The sequence below is a fragment of the Mobula birostris genome, chromosome 5 (genome assembly GCF_030028105.1).
Source record: "Mobula birostris isolate sMobBir1 chromosome 5, sMobBir1.hap1, whole genome shotgun sequence".
Classification (NCBI taxonomy): domain Eukaryota; kingdom Metazoa; phylum Chordata; class Chondrichthyes; order Myliobatiformes; family Myliobatidae; genus Mobula; species Mobula birostris.
In genome coordinates this window covers 97,289,469-97,314,936 of record NC_092374.1, presented here as the reverse complement: position 1 = coordinate 97,314,936, position 25,468 = coordinate 97,289,469, and the positions used below count along the sequence as shown (strand labels likewise).

The following is a 25,468-nucleotide window of genomic DNA, read 5'->3' as shown; positions in this document are numbered from 1 at the left end:
ATTTACAATATACATTAATGATTTAGATGAAGGGATTAAAAGTAGCATTAGCAAATTTGCAGATGACACAAAGCTGGGTGGCAGTGTGAAATGTGAGGAGGATGTTATGTGAATGCAGGGTGAATTGGACAGGTTGGGTGAGTGGGCAGATGCATGGTATATGCAGTTTAATGTGGATAAATGTGAGGTTATCCACTTTGGTGGCAAGAACAGGAAGGCAGATTACTATCTGAATGGTGTCAAGTTAGGAAAAGGGGAAGTACAACGAGATCTAGGTATCCTTGTTCATCGGTCACTGAAAATAAGCATGCAGGTACAGCAGGCAGTGAAGAAAGCTAATGGCATGTTGGGCTTCATAACAAGGGGAGTTGAGTATAGGAGCAAAGTCGACCTTCTGCAGTTATACAGGGTCCTGCTGAGACCACACCTGGAGTATTGCGTGCAGTTTTGGTCTCCAAATTTAAGAAAGGACATTCTTGCTATTGAGGGAGTGCAGCGTAGTTTCACGAGGTTAATTCCTGGGATGGCGGGACTATCATATGTTGAAAGGTTGGAGCGACTGGGCTTGTGTACACTGTAATTTAGAAGGACGAGAGGGGATCTGATTGAAACGTGTAAGATTATTAAGGGATTGGACACGCTAGAGGAAGGAAACATGTTCCCGATGTTGGGGGTGCCCAGAACCAGAGGCCACAGTTTAAGAATAAGGGGTAGACCATTTAGAACGAAGTTGAGGTAAAGCTTTTTCACCCAGAGAGTTGAGAATCTGTGGAATGTTCACCTCAGCGGGCAGTGGAGGCCGGTTATCTGGATGCTTTCAAGAAAGAGTTAGATAGAGCTCTTAAAGATAGCGGAGTCAAAGGACGTGGGGAGAAGGCAGGAAAAGGGTACTGAATGTGGATGATCAGCCATGATCGCAGTGAATGGGGAGCTGGCTCGTAGGGCTGAATGGCCTACTCCTGCACCTATTGTCTATTGTCTATTGACCTGTATTCCTTCCCTGTGAGGGATTTACTGTCCAGTGCTGTGTAAAATGGGAGAAATATTGTAGCGGGAGAATACTTAGCGATAGATTCTCTCACTTGTTGATGGCGTGCCAGATCTTCAGAGCGTCACCTCTGTAATAGTAGTTGGGGATCTTTTTCACTCTTCCAGAGGCCAAATTGTCCGCAAGGCACAGAGATGAGTAGGTCGTGTTCGCCAGAGCCCTCTGCAGAATCATCAGTTTGGCCGTCTCTCCCGTAGAAAAAGCCTGGAATGACAGATCAGAGGTTTGACCTGGCATGATACTGGGAGGGGAATGAGTCAGCCAGGAACCAAAGTAGCTGAAATCCAGAATAACCCACAGCATCTATGGAGGGGAATACACAATATCAGACCGACACCCTTCATCAGAACGGGAAAGGAAGTGGGAAGAATGCAGAATAAGATTGGGTGAGGTGAATGACTACAAGATGGCAGGTGACAGGTGAGACCAGGTGATGGCCTTCTTATTCTGGCTTCTTGCCTCTTAGTTTCCAGTGCTGATTAAGTGTCTTTGCCTGAAATGTCGAATGTTTATCCCCCTCCATAGATGCTCTGCCTGGTCTCCTGAGTCCCTCCAGCATTTTGTGTGGGTTGCTCTGGATTTCCACCATCTGAAGAATCTCCTATGCAGCTGAAGACCTGCTGCCCATATCTGTGAAGAATACAACAGGAACTCTCCGGGAGCTCCCTTTGAACACATGCGGAACACAATACCTGGTAGCAGACACCGGGAGACCTGCTACCGGATCCCACTCATTCCCCTACCTCCACCTGCAAGGCACTGAGCAGTGGGAGTGCGAAGAGGCATTTTCTAAACACGCCCTCTGGGAGACGTCGTGAATGAGGGGACAGTATTTGGACTTTCAGAAGTTCAATGTCGAAATCTATCGATTTTGATGGTATCAGAAATTAAGTGTGGATCAGGACAGGCTGCTTTCCAGCAAAGGTGTACTTGGTAGGTGGGAGACCTTCAAAAGTGAAATTTTGAGAGTACGAAGCTTATATGCCTGTCAGAATAAATGGGAAATATAACAAGTGTAGGGAACCTTGGCTTTGAAGAGGTACTGAGGCCCTGGTTAAGAAACAAAAGGAGGTGCATTGCAGATATTGGCAAGTAGGAACAAATGAGGTGCTTATGGGGTATAGGAAATACAGAGAACACTTAAGAAAGAAATCAGGAGAGCTAATAGAAGGCAGTGGATTGCGTTACCAGGCAAGGTGAAGGAGAATCCTAAGGGATTCTACAGATATGTTAAGAGCAAAAGGATTGCAAGGGACAAAATTGGTCCTGTGGAAGATCAGTATGGTTATCCATGTGTGGATGAAAAAGATATGAGGGAGATCTTAAATAATATTTTTACATCTGTGTCTACTCAGGAGACAGACACAGAGCTTGTATAAGTGAAGCAAAGCGACATCAGCTTCCTGGACTGTATGCAGATTGCAGGTGTTCGGATAGACATGGACTGAGAAAGGATAGTCAGCGTGACTTTGTGCATGGTAAGTCATCTCTAACCAATCTTGTAGAGTTTTTCGAGAAAACTACCAGGGAAGTCAATGCAGGTAAGGCAGTGGATGTTGTCTACATGGACATTAGCAAGGCATTTGACAAGGTCCCACATGTAGGCTTGTCAAAAAGGTTCAGTCGCTCGGCATTCAAGATGAGATATTAAATTGGATTAGACATCGGCTTTGTGGCAAAAGCCGGAGAGTGGAAGTAGATGGTTGCCTTTCTGGCTGGAGGTCTGTGACTAGTGGAGTACCGTGGGGATCGGTGCTGGGTCCTTTGTTATTTGTCATTTATATCAATGATCTGAATGATAATGTGGTAAACTGGATCAGCAAATTTGCAGATGGCACCAAGATTGGTGGTGTAGTGAACAGCGAGGAAGACAATCAAAGCTTGAGGTGAGACCTGGACCAGCTGGAAAAATGTGCTGAAAATGGCAGATGGGATTTAATACAGACAAGTGTGAGGTGTTGCACGTCGGTAGGACCAACCAGTGAAGGGCTTACACAGTGAATGGTCGGGCAGATCAAAGTGATCTGCCAATATAGGTCCATTATTCACTGAAAGTGGTGTCACAAGTAGGTAGAGTTGTAAAGAAAGCTTTTGGCACATTGGTCTTCATCAATCAAGGTACTGAGTTTTAGAGATTGGGTGTTATGATGAAGTCGTATAAGACGTTGTGTAGGCCTCATTTGGAGTACTGTGTGCAGATTCGGTCGCCTACCTACAGGAAATAAAGTTGAAAGAGCACAGAGAACATTTATAAGGATGTTGCTGGGTCTGGAGAACTGAGCTGTAAGGAAACATTTAATAGGTTAGCAGCACACACACAATGCTGGAGGAATTCAGCAGGCCAGGCAACATCTACAGAAAAGAGTAAAGTTGACGTTTTGCCCAAAAGCCTTCAAGATGGGAGTAAGGAGATGAGTGGTCTCAGCCTGAAACGTGGACTGTATTCTCTTCCATAGATGTGGCCTGGTTTGCTGAGTTCCTTCCGCATTTTGTTTGTGTTGCTTGAACTTCCGGTACTCGCAGATTTTCTCTTTTTTTTGTGATTGAAAAGGTTAGAACTTTATTCCTTAGAACGTCGAAGATTGAAAGGAGGATTTGGTGGAGGTATCCAAAATTATTAGGGGTATAGATAGAGCAAATGCAAGCAGGCTTTTTCCACTGAGGTTGGGTGTGACTCCAACCAGAGGTCGTGGGTGAAAGGTGAAAAATTTAAGGGGGACAAGAGGGGAAACATCTTCACTCAGAGGGTTATGAGAGCGTGGAAGGAGCTGCCAGCAGAAATCGTGCACATGAGCTTCATCTAAAAGCTTAAGCGAAGTTTCGATTGGTACACGGATGGCCGGGGTACGAGCAGCTATGGTCCTGGTGCAGGTCGATGGGAGTAGGCAGCTTAAATGCCTTTGGTACAGATTAAATGGGCCGAAGGGCCTGTTTCGGTGCTGTACTTTCCATGAACCTGTGGCAGGTTTTCTGGCGTATCAATTGTCAACTCCAGCCACGCTTGATTTCACTTTTTGAACATGTTACACAGTGGCGTAACTTTCCCCAGTCAGCGAGTGAGATTACAGGGAGCTGGAAGTACACGAGAAGACCAAATCCCAGATCTGGACTCAGTCCTCCCCACATTCCCAAACCCTGGTGATCCCAACCAGAGTCACCTACACTACTGCCACACAATCCAGGACCCCGACGTGGTCACTTTGCTGATGTGAGCACACACTGTGAGTCAGAGATGCCGAAGAACTTGTATGGGAATTTGGGAAGTCCGATAAACTCACAAGTTACACGGGAGAGAACTGATGGTGATGATGGTGTCATGGATACAGGATGGTGAGGGTCAGTGTGTGACCGGGTAGGGTAAAATCAAACAGTCTTGTTGGCTCATGTGTAGGGCACACAAAAGGAGAATGTTGGGGTGTTGGTATGTGATTGCACAGGAGGGCCAAGGATCCGGCCGGGGAGGGGGTGGGGCGGTGGGGGGAACACTTGTCTGCAATGTGGAAGGTGGAAGCACATGTAGATAGACTGGTGGAGAAGGCAGATTGTCATGGTCCGGATCAGGTTTCCTTTAAATTTACTTTTTTGTGTTACGATCCGGACCGTTGACTCCCTATTTTCCTTTGGTTCCCTGTTTTCCCGTGTCCCTCGGGCTTGGTGATTGGTGGCAATTTACTCTCGGCTGAACCGGCAGTTTATAAGTCTCAGCTTTCAGCCGTTCGGTATGGGAGTGTTAACGAAGTCACTGAAGATAGTTGCGAGCCAATGTCATCTGGCCGGAGCCAACTAAGTTCTTGCTGGAGCAAGCTTGCTCTCCGCCCGAAGCAAGTGCCAGCAAGCCGCCTTCCCTTGCCAGAGCAAGTCAGTCAAAGTTAAGCCGCCGGGGTTAGTCAAGAGCTCGCCGCTGCTTGGAGTATACTTGGGGCCAAGTTATAGTACCGTCCATCGTTGTGTGGTCTCCATATCCATGTCCTGCATCTAAAAGGGGTCCCGGTCCTGTACCCTAGAAGGGTCCTGACCCTGTGTCAAGTAGAGTCCTGACTCCGTCCTGTGTCTAAGGAGGATTCCTGGCTCAGTGTTTGTCCTGTGTCTGAGTCTGTCCCGTGAATAAAAGGAGTTCCTGGCTCACCCTGGCGGTTCCGAGTATCGAGCCCTGGCCCTGACGGTTCCGAGTATCGAGCCCTGGCCCTGGCGGTTCCAAGTATCGAGTCCATGTCTTGGTACCGAGTTCCATGTCCCGTCCCTAAGCCCAAGTCTGCGTTCCTGTCCCTGCTCCTAGTCTGTGTCCTGTCCATGTGCCTTCCTGTCCATGTGCCTTGTCCTGTAGCCTAGCCACATCTTGTCTTCACCTGGATCTGGCATCCGAGCCCAAGTTAAGACCCAGATTCCGGGTCCCTGTCCAGTCTCTGGCTCAGAGTCCTTGCCCAGGTTCCTAGTTCCCAGTTCCTTAACCTGGTCCCACTTTCCTAGTCTTAGCCTCAGCACAGTCCCTGTGTCCCAGCCTTAGTCCAGGGCCTGTTCCTTGTCCATTACGCTATTGCTCGCTTCTGCTTTGCTCTCCTTGCAACGAGCAATAAACTCAGTTTAGTTTGCCGCACATTGTGTTTTTGTGTCTTGCATTTGGGTCCGCTACCAGTGCCCCCATTGTGACACAGAGGGAAAACATGTTTTCATTAGACAGAACACATGAACACAGGAGCAGGGAGGTGGAGGTAGATCGTGTGGAGTTCTGGTCAGCTCAGTATACTGAACTGAAGAGCTAGCTGAGAGATTCCCCAGGACGTTGCCTCGGATGGAGGGGCTGAGCTATGAGGAGAGAAGGGAGATGTGGCCCTGTTTTCCCCGGAATGGAGGAGGCCGAAGAAGGCCATGGAGAGGTTTGAGGGCAGAGATAGGCTCAGTGAACTTCTCTCGGTCGTTATTGCGTTTAAGACCAAAGGGCAAGTATTAACTTCAGGGGTGAAATGGTTCGGGGGTTGCAAGGAACATTGTTTTTAACCCAGAGGGAGGCTGGAATCTGGAACACAGTGCCAGGGTGGGTGGTGGAGGCAAAGACGATCACAGTGTTTAAGAAATATCCGGAGTCAGTGATAAAAGACCACAGACTAAGTCCTGGTCAAGGGAATTAGTATGGGTCAGGATGAGCATGGTGGGAGGAAAGGCCTGTTTCAGAGCTGCAGTGCTCTATAACCACAGACCACGTGTTGTCTGCGGGATTAGTATGGGTTAGCATGTCGAGGTGAGATGAGGGACCTATTTCTCTGCTGTCGTGCTCCATGTCTGTGCTGTCAATGTGATTAGTGTGGGTCAGAATGGTCGTGGTGGGCCGAGTAGCCTGTTTCTGTGGTGTGCAACTGTGGGACTTTGAACCCTCAGGATTCAAGATTGTTTAATGTCATTTCCAACACTCAAGTGCAAAGGAGAACAAAATAATTGTTACTCCAGATCCGATGCAGGACAGGAACACGCAATAAGATAAAGAACACAATAATGAAAGCACACGATAAACATAAATATATAAGGTAGCTTATGTACTGCACACAGATTGACTGCATGTTCGTAGGGTGACGCTGGGCACAGGAGTGTCTGTACATAAGGTGACTGACAGTCCAGCACATCAGTCTCCAGAGCCTTGGATCGACGCTTACTGTGGAACCACAGTGGCAGAAGTAGTGATGGTGGGGTTGTGGAGGAGTGGGTTAGTGGTTGGAGATGTCAGTCAGCTTCACTACTTGAGGAAAGTAATTGCCTTTGAGTCTGGTAGTCCTGGTGTGGAAGTTACAAAAAAATTGCTTTCAATAAAAAAAGTATTGAACTAAGATGCTCACCTGATCAAAGACCCCACCCTCTGAGATCAGGAGAGCTCTTGCTTCGGTGTTGATGTGTAAAGTGAGTTTCAGGTGAGGCATCAGAAGCTGTAATATTAAAGGTTTGAGCACAATTTGAGTAACTTTACACAAGATAAAGACACAAACAATGTCATCGGCCGTTTCTGCTGCACGTCGAGAGGCTGCAAGTCTGCCCCATAATTCAAGCAACACTCACAAAATGCTGGTGAACGCAGCAGGCCAGGCAACATCACTAGGAAGAGGTGCAGTCGACGTTTTGGGCCGAGAATCTTCGTCAGGACTAACTGAAAGAAGAGATAGTAAGAGATTTGAAAGTGGGAGGGGGAGGGGTTAGATCAGAAAAGATAGGAGAAGACAGGAGGGGGAGGGATGGAGCTAAGAGCTGGAAAGTTGATTGGCAAAAGGGATATAAGGCTGGAGAAGGGAGAGGATCATGGAACGGGAGGCCTAGGGAGAAAGCAAGGGGGAGGGGTGCCCAGTGGAAGATGGAGAGCAGGCAAGGAGTTATAGTGAGAGGGACAGTGGACGAAAAAAGAGAGAGCAAGAAAGGGGAAAATAAATAAATAAATAGATAGATCGATAGATAGATAGATAGATAAATAAATAGATAAATGAATGAATAAATAAATGAATCAATGAATGAATAAATAAATGAATGAATGAATGGACGGAAGGAAGGAAGGAAGGGGTAAGAAGCGGAGAAGGGGCATTAACGGAAGTTAGAGAAATCAAAGTACATGCCATCAGGTTGGAGGCTACCCAGACTGAATATAACGTGTTGTTCCTCCAGCCTGAGTGTGGCTTCATCTTGGCAGTAGAGGAGACCGCGGATAGACATATCACAATGGAAATGCGACGTGGATTTAAAATGTGTGGCCACTGGGAGATCCTGTTTTCTCTGGCGGACAGAGCGTAGGTGTTCAGCGAAACGGTCTCCCAGCCTGAGTCGGGTCTCGCGAATATATAGAAGGCCGCACCGGGAGCACTGGACATAGTATACCACATCAGCCAACTCACAGGTGAAGTGTCGCCTCACCTGGAAGTCTTGGGCCCTGAGTGGTGGTGAGAGAGGAAGTGTAAGGGCATGTCAAGCACTTGTTCCGCTTACAAGGATAAGTGCCGGGAGGGAGATCAGTGGGAAGGGATGGGGGGCGGTGGACAAATGGACAAGGGAGTTGCGCAGAGAGCGATCCCTGCAGAAGCGGGGGGGGGGAGGGGGGAGGGGGGAGGGGGGAGATGTGGTTGGTGGTGGGATCCCGTTGGAGGTGGCGGAAGTTACGGAGAATTATATGTTGGACCCGCTGGTGGGGTGGTAGGTGAGGACAAGGGGAACCCTATTCCTAGTGGGGTGGGAGGAGGATGGGGTGAGAGCAGATGTGCGTGAAATGGGAGAGATGTGTATGAAAGCAGAGTTGATGGTGGAGGAAGGGAAGCCCCTTTCTTTAAAAAAGGAAGACATCTCCTTCGTCCTGGAATGAAAAGCCTCACCCTGAGAGCAGATGCGGCGGAGATGGAGGAATTGCGAGAAGCGGATGGCATTTTTGCAAGAGGCAGGGTGGGAAGAGGAATAGTCCAGGTAGCTGTGAGAGTCCGTAGGCTTATAGTAGACATCAGTAGATAAGCTGTCTCCAGAGACAGAGATAGAAAGATCAAGAAAGGGGAGGGAGGTACAGCTCGTCTCTAAGGTGCATCACTGGCTCTTATTGTAAACGTTAAAGCAGGAGGCAAACAGGATCTCCCGGTTGCCACCCACTTCAACTCTGCTTCCCAGTCCCATTCGGATATGTCCATACACGGCCTCTTCTACTGCAATAATGAAGCCAAACTCAGGTGGGAGGAGCAACACCTCATATACCGTCTGGGTAGTCTCCAGCTCCTGGGCATGAACATTGAATTCTCCAACTTCCGGTACTTCCCTCCCCCTCCCTTTCCCCAACCCAGTTTCTATCTGCCCCCTCCTCCAGCTGCCTATCACCTCCCTCTTGGTCCTGCCTCCTTCTACTACCCATTGTGCTTTCCCCTATTCCTTCTACACCTTTTCTGCCTATCCCCTCCCTGCTTCCCCTCCCCCACCCCTTGATCTTTCCCCTTACTGATTTTTCACCTGGCACCATCCTGCCTTCTCCTTCCCACCCTCCCCCACTTTCTTTATAGGGTCCTTGCCCCTCCCTCTTCAGTGCTGACGAAGGGTCTCGGCCCGAAACGTAGACTGTTCGTTTTCACGGGTGCTGTCCGACCTGCTGAGTTCGTCCAATGTTTCCTGTTCCTGTGCTGTCCTCTTGCACATTCTAATCTCCACACGCAACAGAAAAACCACCATGGACAGCTCTGTACGTGAGGGAGATCGAACTCTGGCTACTCTCGGCAATGCTTCTGACACCGGCAAGGCTGCCCTGTTCAGTACAATGCACCAGCAGTGCATCTGAAAGTACCTTAAAAACTGGGTGTGCGCTCGGAAGCTTCCGGAGGGTCGCGATGCAGAAGACTTCGGCAAACAGATGAGTTTTCAGCAAGTGTGAGACGAGCTGGTGGATCTGTGTGTCAGCGTGACGAACCCAGATCTTGGCCAGGAGCCAGTCGTATTTGCTGTCCGTCGGAAGGAAGATGGGGTTCTCTGGACCCAGCTCCTGTTTGATCTGTCAAACGCACAATTTACAGACGATGCTTGCTGTGAGCCTAAAAGGCTTTGAAGGAGATTGAGGGACAGGGGCAACTGAAACAGAGCAATGTACACAGATCGGAAACACAAGAGATTCTCAATAGATGCCACCTGACCTGGGGGGTCCTTTCAGCGGTTTGTTGTGTTGTGCCTGATTTCCTGTATCTGTTGTTAACAGCTACCCAGGGCGGTGGTGAATCCCAGGGGACTGAGAAACTCACATCCCACGCTGCAGAGTTATGAACTATGTTGAGGTGGTCCGTCCCGAAAAGATGGAGGGAGAGAATTTTACACTTAAAGGGCCAGTTATCAGGAGGAAGTACAGTTTAAAGAACATTACAGTGGCTAGGTCCCAGAGTCTGATATACACCAGATTATTGAGAGAAAAGAGCTGAGAATGCTAGAGTCTTGATCAAGAGCTTAGAACATGGAGTATTCCCTGCCACACGCACCTCATATCTCTGGTTTGGCAGAGGACCTTCCGGCACAGGGGCTTTGACCCATGAAGTTGTGTTGACTTTTACACACTAAGATTGACTAAGATCAATCTAACGCTTCCCTCACAAAATAGCCCTCTATTTTTCTTTTATCCACTTGTCACCTTGGTGTCCTCTCTGGCCACAGGCAAGATACTGTTGGACTGGTGAGTAGCTAAGGTTGTTCCTATATTTTAGAAGGTAACCAGAGATAACCCTGGAAACTATATACCCCAATAGAGGGAGTCTCACGTCAGTGGTGGGGAAGTTATTGCAGAGAATCCTTAGGGTTTGGATGTACGAGCAATTGGAAAAGTGTGCGCTAATTAGGGACAGTCAGCTTGGCTTTGCGCGGGACAAGTTGTATCTTACTAGCTGGATTGCTTTTTTGACAAGGTGACGAGGGTGGGTGATGAAGGAAGAGTGTGATGAATATTGTCTGCATGGCCTTTGACAAGGTTCCTCCTGAAAGGCTCATCCAGAAGATTGAGCTTCATGGTATTCACAGTGACTTGACTATTTGGAATCAGAATTGGCTTGTCCATAGAAGACAGAGCATAGAGATTGATCAGACAGTCAATGACTGGAACGCTGTGACTGGTGGTGCTTTGCAGGGATCCATACAGGGATCTCTGCTGGTTTTATGTTTATAAGTCATCTGGATGTAAACGTAGCTGGGTAGGTTATTAGGTTTGCAGATGATACGAAGATTGGTGTGTTGTAGATAGTGTGCAAGGCTGGCAAAGAATACAGCAGGATATAGATCACTTGCAGAGATGTGTGGAGAAAAGACAGATAGAGTATAACCTGGGTAAATGTGGAGTATTGTACTTTCCTAGTTCAAATGTGAAGAGACAGCACAATGTTAATATGAGTATTGTACAGAGGGGTTTTGGAGTCCGAATCCGTAACTCTCTGAAAGTGGCTGCACAGATTGTTAGGGTGGTAGAGATGTCTTAAGTCGAGATATTGAGCTCAAAAGTCAGGAAGTTACGTTGCAGGTTGGTAGTGTAGCACAATCACTCTACAGCACCAGCTTTCACCGATTAGGGTTCGATCACAGTCGTTGTCTATAAGGAGTTTGTATGTTCACCCCATGACCGTGAGTGTATCCTCCGGGTGCTTTGCTTTTCTCCCACGTTCCAAAGACGCATTTCCAAAGATGTATGATCAGGGCTACTGAGTAGTGGCCATACTATGATGACAACAACTGCGGGTTGCCCAGCACAATCCTCACTGATTTGATTTAATGCATAAAGATGCGTTTCACTGTATGTTTGGAAGTACCCTTGACAAATACGGCGAATCTTTGAAAGTTTTATAAAATTCTATATACATCCAGAGTACATAGAACATGGAGCTCTAGAACACACTACTGGCCCTTTGGCCCACAATGTTATGCTAACCCTTTAACCTACTCCAAGACTCCGCCCTCCCATATAGCCTTTCCTTTTCCTTTCACCCATTCGAAGCTTTGGAGAGGGCACAGAAGAGACTTACGGTGATGCTGCATGGATTAGAGCTCATACACCACAAGGAGAGGTTGGGCAAAGTTAAATTATTTTCTATGCACTGTGGGGTTGAGGGAAGGCCCGATAAAGGTTTATAACATTCCGAGAAGCATCGATTGAGAAGACAGACAGTATCTTTCCACCAGGGTTGAAATGTTTAATCCAAGAAGGGATGAGAGAGTTTAAGTTCAAAGGGAAAGTGCGGTTCAATATTTTTACAGAATGGTGGTCACCTGGAATACTCTGCGAGAGGTGATGGTGGGGTCAAGTATGACGGGGCGTCTGAGGCTCTTGGATAGGCACATGGATGTACAGGAAATGAATATCTTGTGGGCAGGAGGGATTGGTTTGGTACGGCATTTGGTCGAGCTGATGGGAGTGAACAATTCCTCTTGAAACTTTCGAACAGCAATAATTCCCTTCACCGAAAGATTTGCTGTGCAAATTCCAATAACACGATGGGATGGGCCGTGAAGAAGGAAAGAGATACATCAGGGGTGGAAACTGCAGCGAGTAAGACTGAATGCTTCAGCCAAGTAGGGAAGAAGGAATTGCTCAGAAGGTCCAGTTTGGAGATCCTGAGGCAGGAGGCTCTAGTGATTGCGAGGGCTGAGGGTCATGAGGCTTTCTGCAAACTACCTGCTGGCGAAATTCGAGCAGCTTCTGTAAGAGGAGTAGTGTTGATGGGGTGGGGTTTGTAAGACCTGTGAGGGGGTGAGAAACGGGGTTAAGAGAAGTCGAGAGTGAGAGACGTGGGAGGGCGACAGGGTGGGTGGGGGCTATGAGAGGTGGGACATACTGTGAAAGACGAGGTGGGGTCTGAGAGACAAGAGTAGTGTGAAAGACTTGGGAGTGGGAATAAGAGACTGGGGTTATGTGAGAGACGGGGCATGGGCGAGAGATGGAGTGTGTGTGACACAGAAGCGGGGTTTGATAGACTGGGGAGGGTGTTAGACGGGGGGGTGTCATCGTCAGGGAACAGGTGATAACTGGAGGATTGACAGATGGGGGCTGTGATAGCTGGGTGGGTGGATGAGGGCAGATGATGACGAGGGGTGTGTGCAAGACGGGGGTGGGGAGGGGATAGACGCCAAGGGGGTGAGGGTGAGAGAGACAGAGACACAGAGAGAGAGAGAGAGAGAGAGAGAGGGGGGGAGATGGAGGTTGAGGGTGGTGATAGACGGACTGCGAGAAGAGTGTGAGGGAAGGAGGGGGAGGGGGAGCGGTGGAGACAGGGCATGAGAAAGGGAGGGTGGTAGAAGGAAAGGGAAAAAGAAGATTAGAGTCCATACCTGGATTGCAATGGGAACTAATTCATTCTTTGGATTCAGGTACAAGAGACACATCGGTGCTTCGAGGTATTGCTGCTTCGGCTTTGTGTTGGCTGCAATTCCATTCAGTAACGCATAGTCAACAATGACATCTCCCCTGTACCTACTTCCAAGCACCTTAAAACTATGCCCTCACGTGGGAGAAAGCCTCTGACTACCCAAACGATCAATGCCTTTCATCATCTTATACACCTCTATCAGGTCACCTCTCATTCTCCGTCAGTCCAAGGAGAAAAGACCAAGATCACTCAATCTATTCTCATAAGGCATGCTCCCCAATCCAACCAACATCCTTGTAAATCTCCTCTGCACCCTTTCTATAGTTTCCACATCCTTCCGGTAGTGAGGCAACAAGAACAGAGCACAGTACTCCAAATGGGGTCTGACCAGGGTCCTATATAGTTGCAACATTATCTCTTGGCTCCTAAACTCAGTCCCATGATTAATGAAGGCCAATGCACTCTATGTCTTCTTAACCACAAAGTCAACCTGCGTCGCATCTTTGAGTGTCCTATGGACTCGGTCCCAAGATCCCTCTGATCCTCCACACTGCCAAGAGTCTTACATTAATACTGTATTTTGCCATCATATTTGACCTACCAAAATGAACCACCTCACACTTATCTGGGTTGAACTCCATCTGCCACATCTCAGCCCAGTTTTGCATCCTATCGATGTCCATAAGACCATAAGACAAAGGAGCAGAGACGGCCATTCGGCTCATCGAGTCTGCTCCGCCATTTTATCATGAGCTGATCCATTTTATCCTATTTAGTCCCACTGCCCCGCCTTCTCACCATAACCTTTGATGCCCTGGCTACTCAGATACCTATCAATCTCTGCCCTAAATACACCCAATGACTTGGCCTGCACTGCTGCCCGTGGCAACAAATTCCATAGATTCACCACCCTCTGGCTAAAAAAAATTTCTTCTCATTTCTGTTCTGAAAGGGCGCCCTTCAATCCTGAAGTCATGCCCTCTCGTACTAGACTCCCCCATCATGGGAAACAACTTTGCCACATCCACTCTGTCCATGCCTTTCAACATTCGAAATGTTTCTATGAGGTCTCCCCTCATTCTTCTAAACTCCAAGGAATACAGTCCAAGAGCGGACAAACGTTCCTCATATGTTAACCCTCTCATTCCCGGAATCATTCTAGTGAATCTTCTCTGTACCCTCTCCAACGTCAGCACATCCTTTCTTAAATAAGGAGACCAAAACTGCCCACAGTACTCCAAGTGAGGTCTCACCAGCGCCTTATAGAGCCTCAACATCACAACCCTGCTCCTATACCCTATTCCTCTAGAAATGAATGCCAACATTGCATTTGCCTTCTTCACTACTGACTCAACCTGGAGGTTAACTTTAAGGGTATCCTGTACGAGGACTCCCAAGTCCCGTTGCATCTCAGAACTTTGAATTCTTTCCCCATTTAAATAATAGTCTGCCCGTTTATTTTTTCTGCCAAAGTGCATAACCATACACTTTCCAACATTGTACTTCATTTGCCACTTCTCTGCCCATTCTTCCAATCTATCCAAGTCTCTCTGCAGACTCTCCATTTCCTCAGCACTACCGGCCCCTCCACCTATCTTCGTATCGTCAGCAAACTTAGCCACAAAGCCATCTATTCCATAATCCAAATCGTTGATGTACAATGCAAAAAGAAGCGGCCCCAACACGGACCCCTGTGGAACACCACTGGTAACCGGCAGCCAACCAGAATAGGATCCCTTTATTCCCACTCTCTGTTTCCTGCCAATCAGCCAACGCTCTATCCATGTATGTAACTTTCCTGTAATTCCATGGGCTCTTATCTTGTTAAGTAGCCTCATGTGTGGCACCTTGTCAAAAGCCTTCTGAAAATCCAAATATACAATATCCACTCCATCTCCCTTGTCTAGCCTACTGGTAATTTCCTCAAAAAATTGTAATAGGTTTGTCAGGCAGAATTTTCCTTTAAGGAATCCATGCTGAGTTCTGCCTATCTTGTCATATGCCTCCAGGTACTCTGTAACCTCATCCTTGACAATCGACTCCAACAACTTCCCAACCACCGACGTCAAGCTAACAGGTCTATAATTTCCTTTTTGCTTCCTTGCCCCCTTCTTAAATAGCAGAGTGACATTTGCAATCTTCTAATCTTCCGGAACCATGCCAGAATCTATTGACTTTTGAAAGATCATCGCTAATGCCTCCGCAATCTCCACAGCTACTTCCTTCAGAACACGAGGGTGCATTCCATCTGGTCCAGGAGATTTATCGACCTTTAGCCTATTCAGCTTCCTGAGTACTTTCTCTGTGGTAATTGTGACTGTGCACACTTCTCTTCCCTGCCACCCTTGAGTGTCCGGTATCCTGCTGTCTTCCTCAGTGAAGACTGATGCAAAATACTTGTTCAGTTCCTCTGCCATCTCCTCATCTCCCATTACAATTTCTCCAGTATCATTTTCTATCGGTCCTATATCTACTCTCACCTGTCTTTTACTCTTTATATACTTGAAAAAGCTTTTAGTATCCTCTTTGATATTATTTGCTAGTTTCCTTTCATAGTTAATCTTTTATCTCTTAATGACCTTCTTGGTTTCCTTTTGTAAGGTTTTAAAGACTTCCCAATCCTCTGTCTTCCCACTAATTTTTGCTTCCTTGTATGCCCTCTCCTTAGCTTTAACTTTGGCTTTGACTTCCCTTGTCAACCACGGCTGTAACTTCTGACAGCCGCCCCCACACTATCCACAACAGCCCCAACCTTTGTGTCACCAGCAAATTTACTGAACAGTCCCACCACATCCTCATCCAGGTCATTTATAAAAATCAGGAAGAGTAGGGATCTCAGAACAATCCATGAGGCACACCACTGGTCACCGACATCCAAGCAGAATATGAGCAGACTACAATGATTCTCTGCCTTCCGTGGGCAAGCCAATTCTGGATCCGCAAAGCAATGTCAATGTCAATGTCACAAAACAATCCATAATCCAATGCTTCCTTACTTTCTCAATAAGCCTTGCATGGAGTACCTTATCCAATGCCTTGCTGAAATCCATATACACTATATCTTCTCCTCTACCCTCATCAATGTGTTTAGTTACATCCTCAGAAAATTCAATCAGGCTCGTAAGGCACGACCTGCTTCAAAAATCCTGCCTCTCAGGGTCTTTTTCATCAGCTTAGCAACCACTGAAATAAGACTCACTGGTCTATAATTTCCTGAGCTATCTCTACTCCTTTTCTTGAATAAGGGAGCAATATCCACAACCCTCTGGAACATCTCCCGTCCCCATTGATGATGCAAAGATCATCGCCAAAGGTTCAGCAATCTCCTCCCTCGCCTTCCACAGTAGCCTGGGGTACATCTCGTCCAGTCCTGGTGACTTATCCAACTTGATGTTTTCCAAAAGCTCCAGCACATCCTCTTTCTTAATGTCTATATACCCAAGCTTTTCAGTCTGCTGTAAGTCATCCTCACAATCGCCAAGATCCCTTTCTGTAGTGAATACTGAAGTATTCATTAAATTCCCCTGCTGTCTCCTCCAGATCCATACACATTTTGCCACTGTCAAACTTGATAAGTCCTATTCTCTCACGTCTCATCCTTTTGCTCTTCACATACTTGTAGAATGCCTTGAGGTTTTCCTTTAATCCTGGCCGCCAAGGCCTTCTCATAGCCCCTTCTGGGTCTCCTAATTTCATTCTTAAGCTTCTTCCTGTTAGCCTTACGATCTCGAGATCTCTATCATTACCTAGTTTTTGGACATTTCATAAACTTTTTCTTCTCTTCTTGACTAGATTTTCAACAGCCTTTGTACACCACGGTTCCTGTACCCTACCATCCTTTCCATATCTCATTGGAAAGTACCTATACAGAACTCCATACAAATATCCCCTGAACATTTGCCACATTTCTGCCGTACATTTCCCTGAGAACATCTATTCCCAATTTATGCTTCCAAGTTCCTGCCTGATAGACACATATTTCCCCTTACGCCAATTAAACACTTTACTTTCTTGTCTGTTCCTATCCCTCTCCAATGCTATGGTAAAGAAGATAGAATTGTGACCGCTATCTCCAAAATACTGTCCCACTGAGAGATCTGACACCTGACCAGGTTCATTTCCAAATACCTGACTCAGTACAGCCTCTCCCCTTGTAGAGTTATCTACATATTGTGTCAGGGAACCTTTCTGATCACACCTAAATAACTCCATGCCATCTAAACCCCTTGCTCTAGGGAGATGCCAATCATATTTGGGAAATTAAAATCTTCCACCACAACGTCCCTGTTAATATTGCACCTTTCCTGAATCTGTCTCCGTATCTGCACCTTTTGTCCCTGTTACTATTGGGTGGTCTATAAAACACCCAGTAGAGTTATTGACCCTTTCCTGTTTGTAACTGGCACCCACAGAGACTCCGTAGGCAATCCCTCCATGTCTTCCTCCTTTTCTGCAGCCGTGACACTATCTCCGATCAGCAGTGCCATGCTCCCACCTCTTTTGCCTCCCTCCCTGTCCTTTCTGAAACATCTAAAGTCTGGCACTCTAAGTAACCATTCCTGCCCCTGAGCCATCCAAATCTCTGTAATGGGCAGAACATCATATTTCCAAGTACTGACCCATGCTCTAAGCTCATCATCTTTGTTCATAATACTCCTTGCATTAAAATAGACACATCTCGAGCCATCGGTCTGAGCGGGTCCCTCCAGTATCACTTGTCTATCCTCCCTCTTGCATTGTCAACAAGCTTTCTCTATTTATGAGCCAACCACCTCTTCCTTATGTGCTTATGTGTTTATTCAAATCATTACTGTAAATTAGAAACAGCAGCGACCACAAAACCGATTCCTGCGGAACCCCACTTTAACATCTTCTAGGTTTGAAAACGATCCTCTCAACATAACTCGTTGTTTTCTGTTTTGCAGCCAATTCTGCATCCATTTGCACACCTTACCCTGAATCCCCGCCTCCTGTAATTTGATTATTAACCTTTCATGGGGTACCTTGTCAAAAGCATTCTGAAAGTCCAAGTAAATTATATCAATCATTCCATTGTTATCATAAATTTGAGTTGTCTCTTCATAGAACTCCGGCACATTTGTAAAACACGGTTTCCACTTTCTGAACCCATGCTGGCTTTCTGATAATATGCCTGCTATTATCAGCTGTTTTTCCATTTCATTCTTTAGTAATGTTTCCACTATCTTACCTATGATACACGCTATGCTTACTGGTCTATAGTTACCAGGGTCAGTGCAGTCACCCTTCTTATATACTGGGACGACGTTAACCCATTTCCAATCTTTAGGGATTTCACCAGTCTTCAATGACTTTGAGGTCATTGAGTCAGAGACCTCTTTAAGTACCCTGGGACATATGTTGTTTGGCCCTGGAGATTTATTAACTTTCAGCCTATTCAGCTGTAGCAGGACGTCATTTTCTAAGATCTCTCAGTTACTTAAAACAACCGCATTTTGCTTTACACTTTCTGGTATATTGCTAACATCTTCACAGGTGAATACTTTAGCAATATATAAGTTAAGAGTATCCACTATGTCTTTTTCGGCAAACCACTATTATTCCTGACACAATTAGCTTCCTCCTTGATTTTTCTTTTACTACTAAAGTATTGAAAAAAATCTATTGGTGTCAAATTTAGCATTATCAGCATTATCCTTCTCAACCTGCAATCTGAATTCCCCTCTTGACTATAGTGCTCATATTGTCATATGTCCTACGGTTAACATTATTACAATTTTTTTCTGTATTCCTTATATAGCTGTCTTTTATTCAGTAATTTATTATATATATATTTAATCATCCATATAGTTAATCTATTGTTTTTATTGCCTTTCCCAACGTTGGGTACAAGCATTTCCAGCACTGCAGCTATGACCTCTTTAAGTCAACCCCATTGTTCCTCAACAGACACAATGTCAAGCAGCTCTTTCCAGTTTACCTTCTGAAATCTTTGCCGCTTCTGCACAAACTCTGCTTTCTGAAATTCAATTGAATAGCTTTGTTTTTTAACTGATATACTCTCCCAAAAAATACAACGTTTTTTTACTTAGAATGTTATGGTCACTTGTTCCTAAAGGCTGAACGACTTCCTTACTCAAAGTTTTATCCTGATTGTTACAGAATGTACAATCTAGACAGGCCTTCCCTCTTGTTGATGTATTAACATACTGGGTCAAAAAAACAATCATTCAACAACTCAATAAATTCACTTTCCAGTAATCCATTAGCCTCTGGATTCTCCCACGCAATATTTGGGAAATTAAAGTCTCCCATGGTGCACTTGGGTGTGGGACGGTGCAGGTATTGAAGGATGGTGGGTGTTTCACTGCGGGACAGTGCGGCAAGGTGTGCCACGGTGTGAGTTGATCTGGGACGCTATGTCGCTCCTCCTTCTGTAATGCCCCAACACTACCATATCTCACGTCTCTGCATCATTCCCGCTTCCCACACTCTGCAAGCAAGAGTCTGACCTGGACCTCCTGCTGGAGGGTGGTGCCGTACGCCAGGATGGGGGCGACCATTTCGTCCTTAACGGGGAACTTTGCTGGGATCTCGCTGCACTGTTGGATGAGAACAGGGTTTGATCCGTTCAGGTACTGATAGCCAAAGAACTTCTCTTCATCCCAGTGTTTCCTCACATATTCTAGGGAACAGAGGAGACACACTGTCGATCACATCTGTCACAGCTGGGTCACGTTATTCTTTCACCAAACCCTTCCTATTGGAAGTAGATTGCCAGCTAAACATCCCTGTTTATCACAGGAAACTCTCTGATTCCGACAGTGACAATGAACCAACTAGTGAACTCACCTGAGACTCCTTTGACCTCACAGAAGGTCTGTAATTCGCTCAGTTTACTCCACACCTCATGGCACATCTTCAGTGGGTGCAGTCCGAGCCCCACAATGCTGCATTAACAAAAACACATCACAGTGAATACAGGAGGAATACCAAGCAGAGTCCGAGGGAGACTGGTCACAGTGTAGGTGAGGACCACATCAGTTCGGAACAGGGCCATACAGGTGTTTGGATCTCGGCTACAGTTCAGAGCTGAGTGCATATCTCCAGCTGTGCACACAGACATCATTTTCCATGTATCCTTGTGCGTGCCTGTGTGTCTGCAAGTCTATGAGTGTGCGTGTACTGAAGAATCTAGACCGTTGGACTAACACCCATTAGGCACCTCACATCATTCCACAGGAAGGGACAAAGTCTGTGCCCTGCATTGTCATTACTCCAATGAGGAGACATGAGTTAAATCGGGGTTGGATATGCTCAGTGAATGGCAGGACCCCGTGGATTACTGCTGAACACGATGAACACGGGATACAAGGATTTGGTTTGGTGAAAACGGGAACACAGGAAGACAGGATAGTGTGGAGGCTGTATGACATGCTTGCCTGTATTGCCCGAGGCACTGAGTATTAAAGTTGGGAGGTTCCATTCGAGCTGTACTAAACGTTAGTCAGGCCGCACCGGGAGTCCAGTGGGCAGTTTCCGGTCCCCACACTACGGAAAGGATGGGATTGAGCTGAAGGGGTACAGAAGGTATCCACAATGGTGTGGTCTGGATTAGAGGACCTGAGTGATAAAGTTGCGACCTTCCCCTGGAGTGAAGGAGGCTGAGAGGTGACATTAAGAGAGGAACAGAGAGCAGATACTGATAGCCTGGTTGACATAGGGCCGTGCTATAACAGAGGGTAGTGAGTGGAGAGGAAAGTGGGATAACTGGGAAGCTGAATCATCTAAAATCAACGCCATTCGGGTGAGGACCGGGAAATAAAAGTTACCTGTCCCTGTTCAGGGACTCAGAAAGGACAAGTAACTCACTTACCAGTGTGATCGTCAGGTACAAATCTGACACAGGAGAGTGTCGGAGGTTGGTGTGTAGATATGGTGGCTGGTCACAGTCATTCCCCAGGGTAGGGTGTCTAATACTAGCAGGCACAGGTATATAGCAGGAGGGAAAGGATCTGAAGTTGCATTTTTACAGGCAGAGGGTGGCCCGTATGTGGCCAGAGGAGGTGGCTGAAGCAGGGACAATTACAATGTTTATGAGGCAGTTGGACAGGTACGTGGATAGAAAAGGTTTGCAGGGATATGGGCCAAAATCTGAGAAAAAGCACGAACTGTGGTAGACGTCTTGGTTGGTACGGATAAGTTAGGGCAAAGAGCCTGCTTCTGTACTGTATGACTCTAACTCTGGGCAAACTGCAGGCACCCATTTACCAGACAACCCAAACAAAGACTTGGTGGGTTTGAACAGTGGCCCATTCTGTTCCAATACTTACACAGTTTCTATGTTGAGGAAGGTGCGGACCTCCCTGTAGAATGGAATCACTGCGTCTCTCGGCAAGTCACTGGTGCTTGCACAGTTAATGCTTTTTGGAATTTCTGCTGCAAAAGTACTCCACCTAAAACACAAGGTGAAAATTCCTCAAACTCTTCGTAAAAGTAATTGGAAATACGAATAAAGTTGAATTTGATGTTTACAGCCACAGTCTGCACCACCAGTTCAGGTACAATACAGCCTAGTCACAGTGTACATCTGACAAAGGGCCGCTGAACTGAGACTGACCACTGTCAGTCCCCCGTAACACCCACCCTGCCTCTACGTTGGTGGGAAGTAGAAGCTGTGAGGAGTTCATGGGAACGGAGGAATGTATAGACTATGAGGAAATAAATTGAGGAATTGGCATTGGAGAGATTGTTCAGCTTTGTGTTTCACAGTGGTCCATTATGATCAATGGAGGTTCAGTATGGTCCAACGTGGTTCAGTCTGATCCAGTGTGATCCACGGTGGTCCAGTGTGCTCCACTGTGGTCCACTGTGATCAGTGTGGTTCAGTATGGTCCACAGTGGCCAACTGTGATTCTTTCCATAATACCATAAGACGATAAGATATAGCAAGCACAGTTAGGACATACGCCCCATCGAGTCTGCTCAGTCATTCTGTCACGGCTCATTTATTATCTCTTTCAACCCAATTTTTGCCTTATCCATGTAAACTTTGATGCCTTAACTAGTCAATAATCTATCAAACTCCGCTTTAAATATACTCAATGGCATGGCTTGCACAGCCGTCTGTGACAATGAATTCGATAGATTCACCATTCTCCGGGTAAAGAAATTTCTACTTATTTCTATTCTAAAGGGATGACCTTTTATTCAGAAGCTTGAACTGTCTGTGTAACAGCAGCGAGTTCACACTTTGACCACTGATCATCAAGACCAGTCTTTCTCTCCTTATCAGAGGCAGGAGCACCCTGTGCCCAGAAAGAGGGCATCGTGGAACGGTGATCACTTGAAGGAGATTGTATAGGGACCCTGCTTGCGTTCTATGACCCTTGTTATAGCAGTTCCTCTACACCACTGGATTTTGACCTGTTTCCCGAGAGAGTGATGGCTTTATACTCACTGGTACATGGCTTGTCTCTTCTGCAGTTCCTTTTCCCGATATTCCTTTATGGTGGCCAAATCGTACTCATGTCGTGTCCAGACTGTCCGAGAACAGAATCAATGACCAGGGAACACTTATAACGAAGCATCTCACCAAGTCTTTCCTGAACTTTCCCATTCTCTGGTGGGCTGTCTCAAAGTTGGATGCTGGACCCGAAGTTAGAACTTTGTGGGTCATACCAACTGACCTGGTGCCTGAAATATTCTCTCCCCAAGAATGCTGCCCAATGTATTGAGCATTTCCAGATTATTTCAGCCTTCTGACACTGCCAGGCCTTGGGCTGTGGGTCACTGCCTTGCCACGGGCTTGGAGCTCAGCGCCAGCCTCGGGTCACCTCCAGGTCATGGGTGAAAGCTCAATGAGAGACACGGGTCACTGCCACGGCATTCGCATAGAGTTCGCTGAGGGCTGTGGGTCACCATCAGGGCATTAGCGTCAAGTTCACTGAGGGCTGCGTGTCAGTGCCAGGTCATTAGTGTAAAGTTCACTGAGGGCTGTGGGTCACCTCCAGAGCACTAGCCTGGAGTTCACTGAGGGCTTTTGGACGGACTCTCTTGAAGCACTATATGGAGTGAGTCACACTAGACTTTGCTCCGTTCTTTTTTCATTTATTTACCACCCGTTTAGTTCTCACATTGAAGTGTTTACATTATTTTTGAATGCTTGAATTTTGACTTTTAATTCTTGGAAGTGGCATCCAGAGGGTAAAAGGTACTAACCGAGAGCGAGGAAGCCGACAGTGGAAATGGAGGAGAAGGAGGCGACCCTAAAAAACCGAAACAGGCACAACTGACTTTCGAAGTTATATCCAAGCTTTTGAATGACAAACTTGATAAATTTGATAAAAGATATTCTAATCTCGAGATAAAGTTAAATAATACTGAAGATCAACTCCGAGCAATTGAACGGGAGAATGAAAAGCAACAACAACTAATTTTGGATCTTGATGAAAATGGCAGACAAACAGACTGCAGATTAAGCTCGTTGGAAAAGAAGGTATCCTCGACCACTCAAACGCTGGAACGATGTAAAGCCAAGGTCATTAACCTGGAAAATCGTAGTCGCAGACAGAATCTACGGATTATAGGACTTGGTGAGGATGTTGAAAGTGGCGATTCCAGTAAGTTTTTTGCTCAATTTTTAATGGAGGTATTTGGTACTGAAGTGTTTTCTAACCCTCCTGTACTAGACCGCGCTCATCGCTCGTTAAGGGTTAAACCCCCGAAAGATTTAAATCTCAGAACAGTTGTTCTACGATTCCACTATGTGCATACTAAGCAACAGTTAATTCGAGTTGCACGTCGGAAAGGAGTCATTGAGCACGGGGATCTCAAATTTTGTCTGGGGGAAGAGTTTAGTCCAGAGTTGTACAAGAGAGGTCTCTTTTTAAGTCGGTGATGTCGGATTATACCAAAAGAAATTACATCCTGCGTTATTATATCCTATGCGTTTAAGGGTTGTTTTGCCAGATAAATCATGTAATTGGTTTAAATCAGTGACGGAGGCACGTCAATTTCTTGAAGATCTTGACTAATTTTCAACTGCTTAATAAATTTACTGCTTTCTCATGCTTGAATGTAGTTGTCTATTAGTTTAAAACTAATGTGTAGATTTGCCTTTAAAGTTCTGGAATTCTCATTCTTGGTTGGATTATACCTGTTTTTTTGGAGTATAGATGTTTAGTATGCATTTAAGTTAAGATTTCTTTTTTCTTTCATTATTTTGTGTAAATATTTTAACTTTTCTCTTAACATTTTGATTTGGTGACAGATTGTTCTTTTTTTGAAATATTAATAAGATTGTATTTTATTTCATTTTTGAAGGTTTCGCCTTTCAAAATGTCTCGCAATGATTGGGTTCCTTTTTTTCAATATTTGTTCGGTCTTTTTCTTGGTATTTCTCTCATAATATTTTGCCTGTGGGTGGTTTATTACATTCCTTCCATTTGCAGTTATGTCTTCTTGAGAGTTGGGGGTAATGTATTTGGGATTAGTCAGCGTACTGGCTGGCTGTGGCCAGTTGTTTTTTTTCGGACTTGGTGGGTGGGGGATGGTATTTCTTTTAGATCAGTATTTTCATGTTGGGATGTTCTGAAACTACAAATATGTCTGAAGTGCCGTAGATTCCGGTCTCTCTTTAAAATTTTTTTCCTCTTCCTGAGTCATGGTTTCCTGTGCAGTAAGGTTAACCCTTTGCATACCATTTGGCTTATTGTAGTAAAATGGATAATGTTATTAATTTTGTTTCATGGAATGTAAATGGTTTGAATCATCTGATTAAACGGAAGAAGATTTTTAATGTTCTTCATAGACTGAGTGCTCAGATTATCTTTGCTCAGGAGACTCGTGAGGAGGGTGGATGATCAGCGTTTTTTCTAGGTTTTGGATGAATGAACAGTTTCATTCTAATTCACAATCTAAAGTAAAAGGAGTCTCAATTTTTATAGACTCCTCGATTTCATTTGTTCATTATGAAACAATTTCCGACCTGAATGGTAGATATTTGCTAATTATTGGCTTATTTTATAATCAAAAAGTTGTTTTGGTTAATATTTATGCACCAAATACTGACTATCCTGAATTTTTTAAGCATTTATTTACATCTTTTCCTAATTTAAATGAATTTAAGTTGGTAATGGGTGGAGACTTCAATTGTTGCTTGAACCCCTTGATGGATTGGTCTGCCTCTAATCAAATGTCTCAAACAAATCCGCTATTTTTATTAACTCCTTTTTAGTTGATTCCGGAATCTTAGATGTTTGGAGACTTTTATATCATAATGAGAAAGAGTTCTCTTTTTTTCTCCCATGTATATCATAGTTATTCGAGAATTGATTTTTTATTGATTCTCCATCAATTTCGTCTGTTATTGCATTGTGAATATGTTGTCATTACTATTTCTGATCATGCACCTCTGAAACTATCAATTAAATTAAACATATTACTATTTAACTATTTATGGTTTTATTACTATTTAATTATTTATGGTGCAACTGTAACGAAAACCAATTTCCCCCGGGATCAATAAAGCATGACTATGACTATTACTAAATTCACTGACATAACTTCTAGTGCTAGACAATGGAGGTTTAATTCCACTCTACTTCAGGATTCAAAT

The 25,468-nt window shown here is 45.5% G+C and overlaps 1 protein-coding gene across 1 annotated transcript in view; it reads right to left on the bottom strand.

Moving 5' to 3' along the window:
• LOC140197911 (polyunsaturated fatty acid lipoxygenase ALOX8-like) overlaps positions 1–25,468 on the bottom strand; it is a 62,926-nt gene that overhangs the window by 9,954 nt on the left and 27,504 nt on the right. The window contains exons 3-9 of the mRNA XM_072258510.1: positions 22,310–22,391; positions 21,183–21,305; positions 19,702–19,799; positions 19,362–19,534; positions 9,327–9,530; positions 6,874–6,960; positions 1,083–1,252 (exon numbers count right to left, since the gene is read on the bottom strand). Of these exons, the coding sequence (XP_072114611.1) occupies positions 1,083–1,252; positions 6,874–6,960; positions 9,327–9,530; positions 19,362–19,534; positions 19,702–19,799; positions 21,183–21,305; positions 22,310–22,391 (937 nt within the window). The remainder of the gene's footprint in view (positions 1–1,082; positions 1,253–6,873; positions 6,961–9,326; positions 9,531–19,361; positions 19,535–19,701; positions 19,800–21,182; positions 21,306–22,309; positions 22,392–25,468) is intronic.